The sequence below is a fragment of the Tripterygium wilfordii genome, chromosome 17 (genome assembly GCF_013401445.1).
Source record: "Tripterygium wilfordii isolate XIE 37 chromosome 17, ASM1340144v1, whole genome shotgun sequence".
NCBI lineage: Eukaryota > Viridiplantae > Streptophyta > Magnoliopsida > Celastrales > Celastraceae > Tripterygium > Tripterygium wilfordii.
In genome coordinates, this window is record NC_052248.1 from 5,587,457 (window position 1) to 5,604,880 (window position 17,424).

Sequence of the window (17,424 nt, forward strand, 5' to 3'; positions counted from 1 at the left end):
GAAACGTGCAACGCAGCGGAAGCGTATAAGGATCTCATAGACATAAACGATGGCTAGACAGGTTTCAAAAATTTCTTATCAAATACTAATCACCATAGCACAAACCATATATCAATTAATTACAAGAAGATTATATACCTTGAGATCTCTCTGATTTGATCTCTAATAATTAGGAACGAAGGATGGAGTCAGCGAGTTTGATACTAAGCTCAAACCTACGGATCTTCCACCGTATGCACCAATTCCCAAACTTGGATTGAGAGGGTGGTCTGTTTTCTCCAAGAACCTGAAGAACACAAACCAAAAACTAGTAGAAACGATTAGACAGTAGAGAGGCCAACTGGTGTCTCAAAACTTGTGTTAACAAAACACACACTATGTGTGTGTATTTATAGGGTTTGGCCACACCTAGGGTTTTCTCCCCAGGTGGGCCGGCCCCTAAGTCTCTCCCTCTCCTAATTCCGGTCCGTTTTGGTTTTCCTGTATCTTCTAGTATTGGGCTTCTGGGATACATTGGGGACCAACAAGGAAAAATAAAATATGGGCTTCCTATGAATTTAATTATCAGCCCAAACCCATGGACATAATTATATTTCTTAAATTATAATATATTCCACTAAAATATTATAATTACACTTCCCGTTTTATCTCAAATTGAATCTGAGCCTTTCGTTCTACTTGTTCATAAATTCCTCCCGTTAAGTTACAGATACCCGTCAATTAAATATGCCACTGACATATAATATTTAATTGACATGTTTAAATATTTCCTTGATCTCACCGCTTATTTGAATGTGTCGGATTAATTAAAATCCACCTGCAGGGTTTTGACACAATCTCAAATCCTATAAGCATTCTCAAGAGGGTATCATCAATCCATAATTGGACGTGAATTTTATTAACAGATTATTTTTCATCGTACAATTAATGCGGTGACCCAACTCACTTGGTGTTTGTTGGCCTGTACAAAAGAACTCACCATTTAGTAAATCAAAGTCCCATACATTAAATGCACATGTACTAATAATCTTTAATAAATTAAGAATATGAACAATTCTATAACGTTTGTGTGAGTGTACAATTTTCTATATAGTCAGACTGGGAAAATTGACTCACACGTAGTCCTGATCAATACACTCCAAGTGTACTGGTATAGTAAGTTCAAGCTTTGTCGCTCTCCGTAACCAAGATAGGTATACTTAAATACTATACCACAGCCAAGCTGACGGTTTGTCCAATTCCGACTTAGCTGTGATCGCTTACTTATATTCGATAGGAACTTATGAATTGATCTTCCGTGTGCAAGCTTAGACTCTACACACCAATTCATATACCATATAGAATGAAAGACACTGATGCCAATATGTCTTTTCTCATTTTAAATGCTAAATATATTTTATTCAAATAAATAAATCGAGTTTGAATATTACATAAAATAATGGCCTTTAGCATACTATTCCTATCAGGATTTGTTTATGCTGGATTTGTTTTCATTCCAATAAATATTTTATGGACATACAACTTCCCAAGTATTAGGAGGTTTTGGTATTTATGATTGGCTTGGACGTTCATTTAGCTGGGTATAAATCTTGTTTTTACTTGCTACTGCTTCCCTCAGCTGAAACACTAAAATGTTTTTTTCGATTGAAATTTAGACAAGTTGAGCTCCCTTATGTCTCTTAACTTCTTTCCATTATATTGTCGGCTTTTGTTCCTTCTCTGCAATTTTTTGAGGAGTTTCTAACATTCTGGGTGGTTTTGAATGTAATGTGCAATTTTCTTTAGTAATCATGCTTTATGAAAATAAGTGTACAATGTTGAAGTGTTATCTGTATAACAATAGATATTACCAAATATTGAACTTTGACTTTGAGTCTGTAGAGTGTAAAAGGAACCAAGACTCATAAGTGCAACTTTTTTATACATATCACAGATTCAACATTAGTCTAGTTTAATGTATTGATCAGTTTTCTTTGTTAAACAGGACCAGAATCATATCTCATTCAATGTAATGATCACCCTTTATATGTCCAACGTGTTTCAAAGATTGAATTTCCAAATGTTTTATTCTATGACTGGTTTTTCTGCTCACCATCTAATTGCATAGCTCATCTTGGTTGTGATATGTTCATTTTAACTTACATTTGACAGCAATATTCTCTCATTGTTACAAGTTTAGGAAATGAGTAAGAAAGGGAAAGAAAGTTTGATAGAGGGAGATGCACAATTTAAATGGGATACTCAAACCACCAAAATATTCCTAGATATGCTGTATGAGTGAAGAAAGAAAAATGCTGGTCAAATGAAGTGGGATAAGATTGCTGAAGAATTTAAGGTTGTAAGTGGTAAAAATTGTACCATGCAAAAATTGAAAATGAAGCACGACAACATGAAACAGAATTGGCAGCTGTTCAATAGAATGATGACTGTTGAGACAGGTTTGGGGTTCAGTTTTGAGACTGGAAAGTTTGAGGCCACTGAAGATTGGTGGGCAGCTAGAATTCAGGTGGCTGTCATTTATGTATGATTATTTATTTCATAATGTCAATCGAAAATATGTAATGAGATCCTAATTTATATGTCCAATTTGCAGGAGAATATCAACTTTAAGAAGTTTAAGAATGGAGGCTTTCAACTCCGTGGGGAGCAAGATAAGCTTTGGGGGGGTAGCTCTGCCAATGGTGAGAACTGTGTATCTCCACATATCGTATTAGACAATGACTTAATACAGTCATTTGGAGCTGATTGTTACACTCCAAGTCCAATAGACTCAAACTATGATAGGTTTGTTGATGAGTTCTCCACTGGTTCATCACCAGTGAAGGCTAGCACACCCACCCCTGGATCTACGAATACTGGGGGAAGCAGGAAGAGGAAGAGAATGAGACAAGATACCATAGATCCTAAGTTTGACAAGTTGTGCCAGCAATTGCAAATGGTTTCTGAGAAGCAATTTTCTTATTTATCTACAAAACAAGAATATTATGATGTGAAGAAAGAAGTTGCAAAGAAAGTTGAAAATGTGCATCCTATCCCAGTTGTGCAGCCTGTCCAGCCATTGATGCCCGTGGATCTTTCATATGATGCCTCTGTTAAGGCCCTAGTTGACATGAACATAGCTGCTGAAAATCCAGCACTATTTTACTTTTCTGTCCAGCTGTTTAATACCAACAGTCAGAGACAACTTTTCCTTGCATTACCAGAGAGTGCACGACTTGGTTATATTGAGCTACTATTCAAGCAGCATGATGGAAAAGCTCCAATTGGATGATGTATTCTGGGTTGAGATCAATTTTTATATATGTAATTTAGTTGGTTAGATGAACTTGTTAATGTCATTGAAGACAAATTTCGATTTTTAATTTATGTATTGGACAAATGCAGTTATTTTATGTTATGTGAACTGCGACGATTTTATTCATCATTTAAGTACTAGATGATTTAAATTACATCTTACTTGGTAATGAAATTTATGAATGACATCTTACATTAATTTCTATTTTTCCACATCGCAGCGATGAATTCAAGTTCAAGTTCTAGTGATGATGATGACGGTGTTAACCTATCACAGATTTTGTTACTTCATTTCCTCAAGCGCCAGTTTGAGGATAGAGGGTCGATTTCCCGGTCATGAAGAAATATGCAATGTAGAACCTGTACCTTAACAGGCCGTGATTGGGTGGCAGATGTACTTCAAGGTCATCCAGTTCGTTATCATGAAGCATTTCGAATGCCGGTTGAGGTATTCCATGCTTTATGTGGAGTTTTACGGGATGATTACGGATTGATTGGTTCGGATAATGTTGGCATTCTGGAGATGGTAGCGATGTTCGTATCAATCTTGGGCCGTGCTCAAGCAAATAGGGATATACATGAGAGGTTTCAACACTCAGGGGAGACAATCAGTCGCCTTTTCCACAAGGTATTGCTAGCAGTATTGAAACTATCTAAGGATATCGCTCAACCAAGGGGCAACTCATTGCATGAAATGCCAAGGTATATAAGGGAGCATTCCAAAATTTCATATCGTATATGTTTCAAGGATTGCATTGGGGCACTGGATGGGACTCATATTTCGGCAATTGTCAGACCAGAAAATAGACAAAGATATATTGGGAGAAAAGGAGTTGCCACCCAGAATGTTTTAGCTGTGTGTGATTTTGACATGATGTACACTTATATATCGGCAGGATGGGAGGGATCGGCTCATGATAGTAGGGTACTGGAACATTCTCTGCGTGTTGAGCGTATGAAGTTCCCAAAACCGCCACCAGGTGAGAATTACGTGTGATAAGTTGTAAACTTTATTTTATCACAAGGATATTTATAATTTTTTTTTAGGAAAATATTACTTAGTTAATGCCGGATATACAAACAAGACAGACTTCCTCGCACCATACAAGGGCGAGAGGTATCATGTTCCTGTATTTCAAAATGGAGCACCCACTTCAGGACCACGTGAAGTATTCAATAAGGCACATGCTCGGCTAAGGAATGTCATCGAACGAACATTCGGAGTGACAAAGAAGAAATGACAGATCCTGAATGCAATGACTTCATATGACATTAAGGTACAAGCGATGATTGTGATAGCATGCATGGCACTTCACAATTTTATACGCATCCATGCTGTGAATGACGTTGATTTCAATGACATTGGTTCTACGTCTACTGGGGGCGATCATTCGGTGCCGGACCCTGTCCATGAAGTTACGGATAATGGAGTTGACGAATATTTGGTCATTGATGATGCTAACATGGCTCAGTTTCGTGATATGCTTGCCGATCAACTATCTAGCGCAATATGAATAATTAATATATTAATTGTATTCATATGATCGTAAAGGGTGTGAATTTGGACATGTATTTATCAATATATATGAGACTGCAGTGTTGAATGTGTTATGGTATTTTTTCAATTTTTTTTCAATTTTATTATTTTTTTATGGAAAAAAGTTTTTATTATTTTTAATTAATTATGCAGTGTTTATAACTTATTTTATGATTTTTTTTATTACTATTATATAGCTTGAAATAGTTATGTCCCTCCATGTAATTTACAAGACAATATTATGACTTTATATTGTTTCAGCAAAAGTGTAACCAAACACCTAACAGCATTTCAATAACCATTTATGCTACCATATATTACAACCATTTATTATCTACAATATATGCTACAATATATGCTAATGACAAAATTGTGCACCAAACGGAGCCTATGTCTTTGCCTTATTTACGAGCTTACCATTATAAAATTTAAATATTATTTTCCTTTACCAACTAGAATGTCATGTTGAATTTTTCCGTCTCCGGATTTATTCGAGAAACAAAAAAGGAAGAAAAAAATTTAAGAGAAGAAAATAAAACTCGACCAATAGTCTAGGGAAGAAAAATATCCTTTTTCCCTATGGATTCCAATGAAATATCATCCATGGATGTATTCTAAGGTTATATTTTTGCCTAACAATTGACACTTTTTTTATGCTAAGTGTCCATTTTATTGGAAATTCTTTATATATAAACAATATAATCAATGTTAAATATCCTCACCTTAATTTTTTACCTGTAATTTCATGACACTACAAGCAATGAGATTTCTAGTTTTTTTCTTTGTTTGCATTCATCCTTCTTACTAATATTTTTTGCTTCCGCTCTAAACTATAAAAGATATATCTATGGCAGTAAAGAAGATCAACAAACCTCTGATTATAGAGGTAATTAAGGTTCTAGATCTTTGACGTTTCGATTTCAAATTTTGGTGGTATTAATTTATTGAAAGTATGAGCATGACACAAAAAGCTCAAATGAATATATCATCCTTTGTATTGATGAAAAAAGTTACCAGTTTTTATGTATTAGTGGGAAAAAAAAAAGCAATAGTAAAAAATACTAATAAGTTAATGCCTATCTACCCTCTCTTTTTAATAATAATTTTTAATTATGACCTAAGCAATATTTGTCTATCTAATTCTCCGTGGATGCCTACACAATTGCAAAAAAATACAGAAAGATCATTTAAAAAGAAACACTAACAAAGAAACTATTCCCATTAAGTAGACCACAGTTTTTTATCGTACAAGAGCAAACTTGTTGTCTTAATCCAAAGGGAAGCGATACTCTTTTTATGATCAACTTGATTCAACAGCAGTTCATGAGGTAGTTTAAGTCAATTGATTTATACTTCAAATAAAATTTAGAAATATCAATTAAATAATACTTTCACTCTTTGCATTTTGTATGTACGGTTATAGGTCGCAATCACCATGTATCAAGCATGAAATGTGATTTACGGGGCAGAGGCACATATAAATTTTTGGAAGCCATCAGTTGAAAGGGACAATAGCATCAGATCCAGCACAGTTCGTATTCGTGTCATATCAGGACCACCTAGGAATTTTGAGGCCATTAAAGTTGGATGACATGTTAGTTTTTTACCAGTAAAACCCTAATAAGTTCATTTATTCTATTATCATTAGTTCTAGCAAAAATTAAAATATTTCATTCTCTTGAAATTAGGTATACCCATGGCTTTATGAAGGAGATCGAGATACTAAATTTTTTGTTTCTTGGGCTGTAAGTTCATGCTTAACTCGTGCTCGACTTTCTATTCTACACAATTGTAGTATAAATGCTAATGTAGTTGTTTTGTATACTAAAATTTTATTTGTAGACGCAAATTTAACTTTTTAATCTCATATATATAGATTGATTCTTGTCAAAACACATGCCACAATATTCCTGATAATGATAATTGTTAAGGATTTACATTGTACGGCAGTGGTATAGTCTCAGAAGCTACATTTGATGCAGTATCATCTTATGGTGGTCAACTACGTGAAATGATGGCGCAAATCTTGAAGGTAATTAAATACATAAACTTTGTTTTAGGCAATTTTTTATGCAACACAGTAAATTGATTAATGCAATTATGTTACTTTTGAATAAGGGTGGCAGTTTAGGACCATGGTGGCTTGAAGTTGATGGTAAAAAGGTGGACTATTGGCCAAGAGAGTTATTTGCACTATTGAAAGATGGAGGCATGACTCATGTGGAATGGCGTGGCGTGGCGTGGTAAGCAATGTAAGATCCCATGATGGGAATAGGCACGTACGTCAATCAAAATGGGTTCTGTACACTTTCCCCATAAAGGTTATGGAAAAGCAAGTTATTTTGATAGACAAAAGATTCTTTTAAATCTTACTGATCAGTCTACTTAGACATCTCCTGAGAACCTTGCACTAGACGTGAGCAGACCACATTGTTACGACCTTGAGATCCATTGTCGTGGTATTCACGACAATGACACTACTACTGGCTTCTATTATGGAGGCCCAGGCAGCGGTAGTATTGCATGCACTTGACGTACAATTAAAGAAAATAATGGATGTGATGACTGTAGTTACCAAAATTCGTATGGCTCCATTGGCCATATAACGACAGACCCAAGTCTATAATGCCCAAGTCCAAGGGCGTAACCAATACATTTAGGCCCACACTAGAGCACACTCTGAGCCCCACGCACAACCTTCGAGGTACTATCTAGTGACAGTACTATCACGCAAAGCATGTCTGATTATAACTGCTAACGTCTCCCCTTATATTTACTTTACTGTATTCACAATAACTTTCCCTTAGACAGAAACTATTTCTCGCAGTATCTTTACTATATTGACGCCTACATGATAGCGCCGCCATAACAAAGGTATTGGCACACCCGAGCGCCAACTCATCGTATGATCATCCCCCAAGGGAACATCATCCAATCCCGTTCATACCAACATTCGTGGACTTGACAGGTACATATCCCTAGGTATGATCTTCTACCATACAACATCCATGCATTAATTGTTGCCTACACTACTATTCATACCCTGATTGACACGCGTCGCAGTCACCTCACACTACAAGAAGAACGCTTTTTTGTGGCTACGAAAGTCGTCGAATATATGCCCAAATGTCGTCGCAATTAGTTTTTACGGCGACAAAAACCTATCGTCGACGACTGTCGCAAAAGATTTTTGTTGCGACATAAAATGTTGCCGTAAAATGTTTACCCTTTTATGGTAACTTTTTGTCGTCGCATAATATATATCTTGTTAAAACCCTTCATGTGAATGTAGTGCCTGTTCAAACCCTTGATCCACCAATCCTGCCACTAGATTAGGTTGAACTATCCTGAATCAAAAAGAAAGAAAATATAAATAACCTTAGAGAGACTTCTAATGGTATCAATAAGGAAGAAAATATAAAGAACTTACTAATTGTATTAGATTTTATGGACATATGTTACTTACATCAGAAGTACATCCTCGAGATCGTTGTTGATCTACCATAAACTTTGCTAAAGCGGCCTGAATTGTCGTGTTAACATGGGCATCAAAAGTCTCTTCCAAGTTTGTGACCCTTTGTGCCAATTCATTACGTTCTTTTAACATTTGTTAAATTTGCTCTTGCGAAAGGTTCTTTCTTGTCGTAGCACCCCTAGGACCACATCCAAGTCCCCTCGCATGTCCTGACTGTTCACCAATGACACGTGCAAAAGCTTCTTTGAGAGTTAGATGCACCAAGTCTTCCCCTGATTGTGAGGGTTGCAGCTAGTTTAGAAGATTCATCATTTCCTCCAATATTTTTGAACACATAAAGATGATTAAACTAATTAGAGTAAATAAATAACCAATCACATTACAATAATTATGTAAAATTTCATACATGGGCATTCTTGGATTTTTCGTCATCCTATGATCCATTTGGACGCTAGTGAGTCATCCTCCATAACTCTGTTTCACTAGGCCTTTCACCAGTATCAGGATCAATCTGTCAAACACATATATTATAGTCAAATGAACTTTATAATTCAATGCTTACTTGCAATTTGTAAGAGGATAATCAAAATCAAAACTTATCTCAACATAACTTATGCTCTGTTTCAACTTGTTACTTGAGTAACCCCTTCCTTCTCTCGACTCTTTTTGTTCCTTTCAAAGAGTTTCTGGAGGGATATTTTAGACAAAGTCCAAAATCACAATGTATCACATAATAAATACTAAAACATGTATAACACAGTTTTTGTATTCTTGGTGTTAAAGTGAAATATCATAAATCCTTCCTGGCAATTTTGTTTCTCTTGCTTCCAATCTCCATTCCCTGATTCCACCTTGACTCTCCACAAATTGGACAACTATCTAAGTTACTATACTCCTTGCGATATAAGATGCAATCATTGACACACAAGTGTAGATGCCCGAATCTACAATCATTGAATAGTCAACTAATTTATCTTGAGCCTTCTATAGCGGGATCTTGAGGAACAAAGTGAGATTGAGGATGAAAGACTTGGGCACCGGTGGGGTACCTGCCAAAGAGCCTCCGACGATCAAGTCAGTAATTGGAGAAAGTCAAGTAAAACAAGTATATAAAAGATGTAAAGTAAGAGATGAATATTTTTATTATTGGGGAAAACGCGTCGCATTGTTGGACAACCCCAAAAGGTAGTGTTATTTCATTTCATCATTCATTGTTCGGTGTATAAGACCTTAAGGTTCCTTTTGTGTTTGCAGTTCTAAAGGATCTGTTGGGGAAGACGGGGCAAGAAGATCAGTCGACGTCGGCGGTGGATGTGCTAAGGAGGCTTCCAGAGGTGATGGAAGGCCTTCTTGGGTGAGCTTCTACTGGAGAGTGTCTAGTAATGAACCGGAGTCAAAACTAGTTACTTTTCAATTAAGGAGCTATCAGTGATGGCAAGGTCGAAGGGGGCTTTGAGTGTATGTAAGGAGGTTGGTAAGGCGAAGGGGAGTGTGGGGAACACACACTCGACAATTGAACCCGAGAAAAAGATCTTAGGAGAGGCGGGCAAAGTAGAGGTAAAAAAGAGAGAAGTGAAAAGTGGTGACGGGGAAATGAGATACATATTTAGGGTAGTCGAGATTCAGCGGTTTGAAAGATAGGAAAGGGTTGCTTGGTCGAAGTTCCAAAAGGAGATGGGGAGGCAACGAAGAGGGCGCGTTTGATAGCAGAGTCTATGATAGGTGTGGTGGACCACGGCCTAGAGACATTTACTTGTACGTTTTCGACAAATGCGTCTACTTTTTTGCCACCATATGCTCTTTCGATAGAAATCCACAAACTCTTATTTTCGATGGATAAGAAGTTCTTGAGGGGGTTGGGTTTGGCTCAAGCATCTCGAGATACACTGGTCCGCTCTTTCCAAGCTTTTTAGGGGGCAATTTTTAACTATGAGGAGATTGCTATGTTGAGAAAGGAACAAATGGAAGCGTTGGTGGGTAAAGACGAGGAAATCAATCGTCTTCAACGAGAGTTGTCAACAGCCAAGAGTTGTATTGATTCACTGACTGACTCGAAGGATTGAGCAGACAGAGGCGGAAGTGGTGGAGGCGAGGAAAGGTGAGGTCGCGATGATCGTGAGATTGAGGGCGGCCGAGGATCAAGTTGACAGACTTCTCCTGATGAAGTCTGAGATGTTCGTGGCAGTTGACGAATGGAAAAAAGCAGGGCATGCACATGGCCCGTGACATGTATACTCAAACTTTGGAGAATTTGGGGGCTTGTGAAATAGAAAGGGATATAACTTTGGATGATGTTAGAAAAGCGAGTTCTAATCTTAGTGTCCTTTCCAAAAAGTTGGCGAGCAAGGAAGGGAGGTTGAGAGCTCTCGAGGTTGAGATGGTGGGAAGCAAAATGGAGAATGATCGATGAGTGAGAATTGTTGGTGGTATGGCTGTGGCCGAGACGAAGCTTGAGATGCTTCGTCAATTTAAAGACGGGAAGTCAGATGAATGACTTATCGAAAAACGGATAACTGACGGTGAGGTGATCTTGGAGTTTTTTTACAAGGAGGGAGAGGTTGTGAAAGGTACAAAACAGGTAATTGTGGACGAGTCTGGAGGCACGAAAATTGGAAAGGGAGTTGGAGAAGAGTCGGAGGGAGGACTCAACAAGGAAGAGGAAAAGTGTTGTAATGATTAAAATGTGGATATGATGGGATTATCTGAAGGCTTGGCAAGGTATAGTTGTATGTTAAATATATAGTAGATATAAGAAAGGTATGGTAGTTTATAAAATAGAATAGAGTATGGTAGGAAATGAAAAAAGCAGTGTAATGTAGATATATAATATGGCTTTTTGTGTAAGACTATCGGAACATGAAAGTGGTGTACTATCCAGTTATATGCAATCTAGCTTTTATAACTTGCTCTTTTGTCTTCAAAATTTCATCCATGGGGAACATTCACAAGATTTTTATTTTACTTCATGTTAGCAAGCATACCGTCTAACTAGGTTGTGAATGGGGCGATAAAAAACATACAAACATGACGGATGAGAGGTGATACTAACCCAAAGTTCGAAAGTGTATTGAAATGTCTCGGTAGCTTTATCTCTTTAGGTTTTTCGACTTACTTCCTTTATATTTATGCGCCATATATTCTTTGTCCCCCAGTTTGAGTGAAGTATCTGGTCGTAGGCTCTTTGCTCAAACGTAGTGTTATTGTTGGCTAAAATGGCGGGTCATAATATGGTCATGGCTAGCAACATCAACAAAAGACTATTGTTGGCTAACGAGGAGTCAGCTAATAGGGTGAACAAAAGATCTTTGGCTAACGAGGGGTGTAGTACCCGGTTTTCGTCCGGCCCAAAAAAAAAAAATAGAAAAAATAGAAAAATTAAAAAATACAATAATAATAATAATTCAAAAGCCCGTTCTGGAGCCCGTAAGCTCATAAAAAATTCAAAGCCTGTTTCTTGGACCCACAAGCATGCAAAAAACCCTAAAGCCTATTTCTTGGACCATAAGCCCATAAAAATTCCAACCCAAACCCAATATAACTAAACCCTAGAAAATATCTAAAAAATAGGAAAATTAAATAAATAATAAATAAAACCTTAAAAAATGAAAGGTGACACCTTTTTAGGGTTTTGCAAAAAAACATTGGAAAATACCAAAATATTAGTTTCTTAGTATTTTTAAGGAGAGAAGAAGTAGGGTTTGTGGGGACATTTTGGTAAAAAGAGAAAGTAGGGTTTTATGTGATCATTATATAAAGATAAGTGAGAGATTTTTGTAAGAAAAAAAAAAGCCAACAATAGGAGGAGGCAGTCGCACAACAAGAAAAAAAGGAGTGGGAGCCGCAAAAAAGAAGGGTCGGAAAGAAGAAAACAGAGGAAAGGAAAAGGAGAGGAAAAAGAAAGAAGAGAGAGCAAAACAGAGGAGCTGCACAACGGGGAAACAAAACAGAAGGAGAGAAATCGCAGAGAAGGAATCTGCCACGGAGAGGGACCGCTGAGAGAAGAAGGCCGACGGAAGGAGCTAAGACGAAAATCGGGATTTATCCCCTGGGAAGGTAGTAATCCATTCCTCTGAATTTGATTTCATTTCTTTGTTGTGCCCTGCTTCTAGTTTGCACTGGTTGGCTTTCAAATCTGAGGTAGTAAAAAGCTTGCCCATATGTCCATCCTTTCTTTGACTTTATGTTTCTGAGGATATTTGTGAGTTCATTTCTGTAAATTTCTGGAAATATATTTGCTATACCCGTGTGTGCCGTTCTATGCCCTTGTGCTTAAGTCGGGTTCATATCGTGAGTATGTGTTTGTTATTTAGTGATGATGAATGTTTGAAACTCTGCCTCTTGTTTGTGATATATTAATTTGAGTTTGATCTTAACTATGTCCGAGTGTGTCGAAGTTTATAAATGAAATATGGTCTTTGTTATTCTTTGATCCGAATATATGATATATGTGTTTATATGTGCTATATGTGTATATGGGTGATATATATAAGGTTTGAGTTTATGTATGTGTATTATATGGTGTGTGTGCGTATATATATATATACAGTGTGTGTATGTGTGTGTATACATATATATATATATATGTGTGTGTGTGTGTGTGGTATATGTGTTTGTATATATACCTGTTTGTATGTTTGTATATGTGTGTCTATATGTTTATAATGTATATGGGTGTGTATGCTTAATTTAATTTGAATTTCTATGGCATTTGAGTACCCGTTTGACCCCATTATTTTTGTGTTTGATGTTGGACTTGAACCGGGCTTGATCCCACTTGGGCCGAAGGGCAACTTAGAGGACTTGGGCTAAAAGACAAACTTGGAGGAATTGGGTTGGATTTGAGCATTGGCCTTCATGGGTTATATTTGTATTATATTTGTATTTATTTTTTTTATTTTTTAGTTTTGTACATAATTGTAAAGTGTAAGCTTTGTAATAGTCTAATAAAAATAGTGAAAAGTGCATACACGATATTTTAGGGTGCTAGAAGCATATAGACATTAGGAAATGATTTTTGTGAATGATGATTGCATTAGAATGCATGTTTAGGACTTTGATTTCTCACACTATGCCATGATGCTTAGATGTATGCTAGGATTGTTTCAATGCAATGAAAATAAATGCAACACGTTAGTCATTAGAATTAATCCAAGCCGTCTCACTTTAATAAACACACCAAGATTAACTTATGGAACCTTTATGTTTTGTTTAAATACCAAGGAGCCTTCAAGATATTGGGGTTCCATTGACATTCATCCAAAACATTTGGATTTCATGGACCCGGAAAGCAAATATGTTTTTAGGGATTAGGAGAATTGATTTAAGGACCCAAAGGGGGGTTTAAAGATATTTGGCCCGTCCGATGGGCCTTAAATGGATTCTTTATTTTCTCATGAAGAACATAATTGCGAGTAAGGCTTGAATTGAATCTTTTTCATTGATTGTGGGCCTTTTTGGTGCATCAACCAAGTTCCCAAAAATCTCTTCTCCAAAACCCATTCCAATACTCATTCCAATGTTCCTATCCAAATAGCCTCTTTTCCAAATCATCAAAAACATCAAAACCCACTCCGATATGGATTTTTTCATCCAAGACCAAGTTAAACATTTTTGGCCAAGCCGGGAATGGCCATAGTGATCCCGTGCACCTTTTTTGTCAACAACCACTTCAAGTGGAGTCCTTTATTAAACATTTTTGGCCAAGCCGGGAATGGCCATAGTGATCCCGTGCACCTTTTTATTTAAAAAACCACTTCAAGTGGAGTTTTTATCAAACATTTTTGGTCAAGCCGGGAATGGACATAGTGATCCCGTGCACCCTTTTTTTTATCAAAGACCACTTCAAGTGGAGTTTTTTAAAAATATTTTTGGCAAAGCCGGGAATGGCCATTGTGATCCCGTGCACCCTTTTTCCTTCTTTTTTATCAAAACCCATAAAAATAAGATTTTTAAAGTCAAATCTTGGTCTAACATTAATGGAACATTTCCACCCATTTGATAATACATGATTTTCTGGGCATATGGAAAACTCATTAAAACATTTGGGACATACAATCATTCCTCAAAACAAAGTAGAGCCAAATAGGAAAACTTTTTTGAAGGTAACCGTTTTCGGGAGTTGTGGGGTGCCTAACACCTTCCCCATGCTCAATAGACCTCCTTACCCACTTTTCTCGTAGACCAAAATGGATGTCCAATCGCATCCTAAAAATCAATTGGTGGCGACTTCATTGTTTTTATGACGGTTGCTTCAAGGGGGTCAAGAGGTTGTTGGCTAAGGCTGACAAGGCTAGCGAGATGTTTTAGGCTGACAAGGCAATCGAGATGATCTCGGCTGACAAGGCAAACGAGAGGCTCTCGGCTGATGAGGCAAACGAGAGGCTCTTGGTTGACAAGGCTAGAGAGATTATCTCAGCTGACGGGGTGAACGAGATATTTTTTTGGTTGATGAGGCTAAAGGGATGATCTCAGCTGACGGGGCGAACAAGATGCTCTTGGTTGACGAGGCTAAAGAGATGATCTCGTTTGATAGGGCGAACGAGATGTTTTTGGTTGATAAGGCTAAAGAGATGATCTTTACTGACGGGGCGAGCAAGAAGATTTGGCTAGTGATGATGCTAAGGCTAAGGATGAGTTGGGGGCAAATGACGAGGTCAGAAGGGTTAATCGTTCGCGAGATGAGGCTGAAAAGCTAAGGAAGAAATGGAGAATTTGAGGAAGTTGGCGGCGTACGCTAATTTTGAGGAACGGACAAAAAAAAGTTGTTTGGGAATTTTCTAAGTGGTATATAGTATTAACATTTTTTGGCAGTCAAAGTATGACTTGTCCCCCAGTTTGGACAGAGTATCTTGGTCGAAGTTATTGCGTGCAAACTCATTGTCGTTCCTGAATCCATTTTTTAGTCTTTGGGCATTGAGCGTTCCTTGTCTTCAAAGGGAGATGGTAATAAAGAAGATGATACAGACGGTGGAACTCATTTTCGAAGATAAATCTAAATATAGTTTGGGTGTTCAAAAATTTGGGTTTCAGGTGGATGAAACATATACATTTGGCGATCAAGCTATAAAAACGAACACCTAGATACTTAGAAAATTTTATTTCAAATTGATTGACGGTACTAGTTCGGACACGATTTCAGAAACCTTCCACAAGAATAAATACTTATAACAATTCAAAGATACTTAGCTTGGATTGTTGTTGATGTGTGCCCTGATGCCATAGTTTTAAGGTTAGCTCGCCATCTGTATTTTTCCAATCACTAACCTTTTTGTTTCTTTTCAAAGTTTGAGCGCCATATGTCTTACGCCTTTCATTGTTCTCGAGCAATCCATCTTGTGTTTCTGCGCTTAAGTCAGTATAACATTTGAGATGAAAATCAAACCAAAAATCATAAGTTAAGAGTTTCAGAGGTGATACTATCTGGGCCTTTTGTTTCGGATATTCGGAGAAGATTGAAACTCTTCTTCTTTATCTTTTTGGTCTCGTTGTTGTTAGCCAGTCGAGTAATTTTTGGTCTCGTTGTTGTTAGCCATTAGTTGAGCTATCCGGATGGAGTTTTCACGTAGCTCCTTTTTCACAGACGTCATCTAAATGGAGTTTTCACATAACTCTCTTCTCATAGCTGCCATCTCGATGGAGTTTCCACAAAACTCCTCTCTCATGGCCATCATTTGAGATAGCAGGTTGACCATGGGGTCTATTTCAAGAGGAGACATGATGTTTCAAGGCGATTGATATTGTGGTTTCTCGCTTTGTCATGGAAAGAGCTGTAGAGGCCCCATGATGAGCACAAAATGTAGATGCCCAAATCTACAATCGTTGAATAGTCAACGTAATTTATCTTGAGCCTTGTATAGTGGGATCCTGAGGAACAAAGCGATATTAAGGTTGAAAAACTTGGGCACCAGTGGGGTACCTACCAAAAAACCTCCGACGATCAAGTTAGTAATCGGAGAAAGTCAAGTAAAGCAAGTATATAAAAGATGTAAAGTAAGAGATGAAAGATATGAAGTATGAATGTGAGAATGTAGATGTCAAGTAATACAAGTATGTCAGAGTCAAGTGAGTCCGTTGAAGGTGTAAAGTATGAAATGCCAACATGAGATGCGATGTGGGAGATCGCATGAGGTGGCCGTGGAGATGCAAGATATAAGTTGGATGTTGGTCGACGATGGAGGATCGAAGGTTGAGGTTTGGAGGTTCAAGGTCCAAAAGTTCTAAAGTCTGAGATATGAGCGAGTAATATGATGATCAAGTATGACAGGTTTGGGTAGAATGCAAGGTGAAGAGAGCTGAGAGAGCTGAAGGTTGAAGAAGAAGAGAGCTTCGGCTAAATGGGTCATCGATTCCCGTGCCTCATTTGGTGAAGGAAGGGGATTTTTATAGTAGAGTTTTACATGACGACCAAGACTGACATGGAGTACATAATACGAATAATCGTGGGAAGGTGGTGTCGGGTGTCAGGATGTGTGGCTTGTTTTGGTTGGTCATGAGTGGAATCGTATGAAGGCTGGGCGACTCAATGTCAGGTACTGGTGGCAGGTGGACTGACTCGGCATGCTTGGCTCAGAGGTCATTTTTGTCTTATTGAGGTCGGACCTGACAATGGTCTCAGATGACTGTTGCCTTAGAGCGGCCAAGTCAGAGCGGGGGATCATGGTTTAGTTGTATGATTGATAATATGCACGTATAAGCATGATATGTAATGGAGTTGAGTTGGATGATTGATACCTGAGACGAGCATGACCAATGCTCGCCAACTATCCATAGCGTTGATCGATTTGGACGTTAATCGACTTGGGCGTCGTCCATCGACAGTTGATGGCGTTGAAAGTATTTGGTTTGGTAGCCTGTTGATGGCCCCCCGAAGACGTTGGATGCTCATGGGCTGGACCGTCTTAGGCTCGTTCTGATTGCGTTGACCGACTTAGTGGTTGACCGACTTGGTGGTTGATCGACTTGGTGGTTGGTCGTTGATAGACTCGGGCTTGGATGCCTAAGTATGGGTTGCTTAGCTTGGACGCTCGAATATGGGCTGCTTATGGGATTTTGAACACCTACGGTCTTGTTCGACTTGGGTTCGCCTCATTTGACTTTGTTGGTCAAACTGTGTGTTGAC

The 17,424-nt window shown here is 37.9% G+C and overlaps 1 protein-coding gene across 1 annotated transcript; it reads left to right on the forward strand.

Moving 5' to 3' along the window:
* The first annotated feature begins 3,517 nt into the window (after window positions 1–3,517).
* Window positions 3,518–4,535, forward strand: LOC119981855. Its single transcript, XM_038824998.1, has 3 exons — window positions 3,518–3,554; window positions 3,669–4,274; window positions 4,342–4,535. Exons 1-3 carry the CDS (start codon window positions 3,518–3,520, stop codon window positions 4,533–4,535), a joined length of 837 nt encoding a protein of 278 aa, XP_038680926.1.
* The last annotated feature ends 12,889 nt before the right edge of the window (window positions 4,536–17,424 follow it).

Excerpts from the sequence above, each read along its gene's own strand:
- LOC119981855 (XM_038824998.1), top strand. The coding sequence starts at position 3,518 with ATGAATTCAAGTTCAAGTTCTAGTGATGATGATGACG. Across the intron at positions 3,555-3,668 it reads TTCTAGTGATGATGATGACG|GCCGTGATTGGGTGGCAGAT; the intron begins GTGTTAACCTAT and ends GTACCTTAACAG. Across the intron at positions 4,275-4,341 it reads GTTCCCAAAACCGCCACCAG|GAAAATATTACTTAGTTAAT; the intron begins GTGAGAATTACG and ends ATTTTTTTTTAG.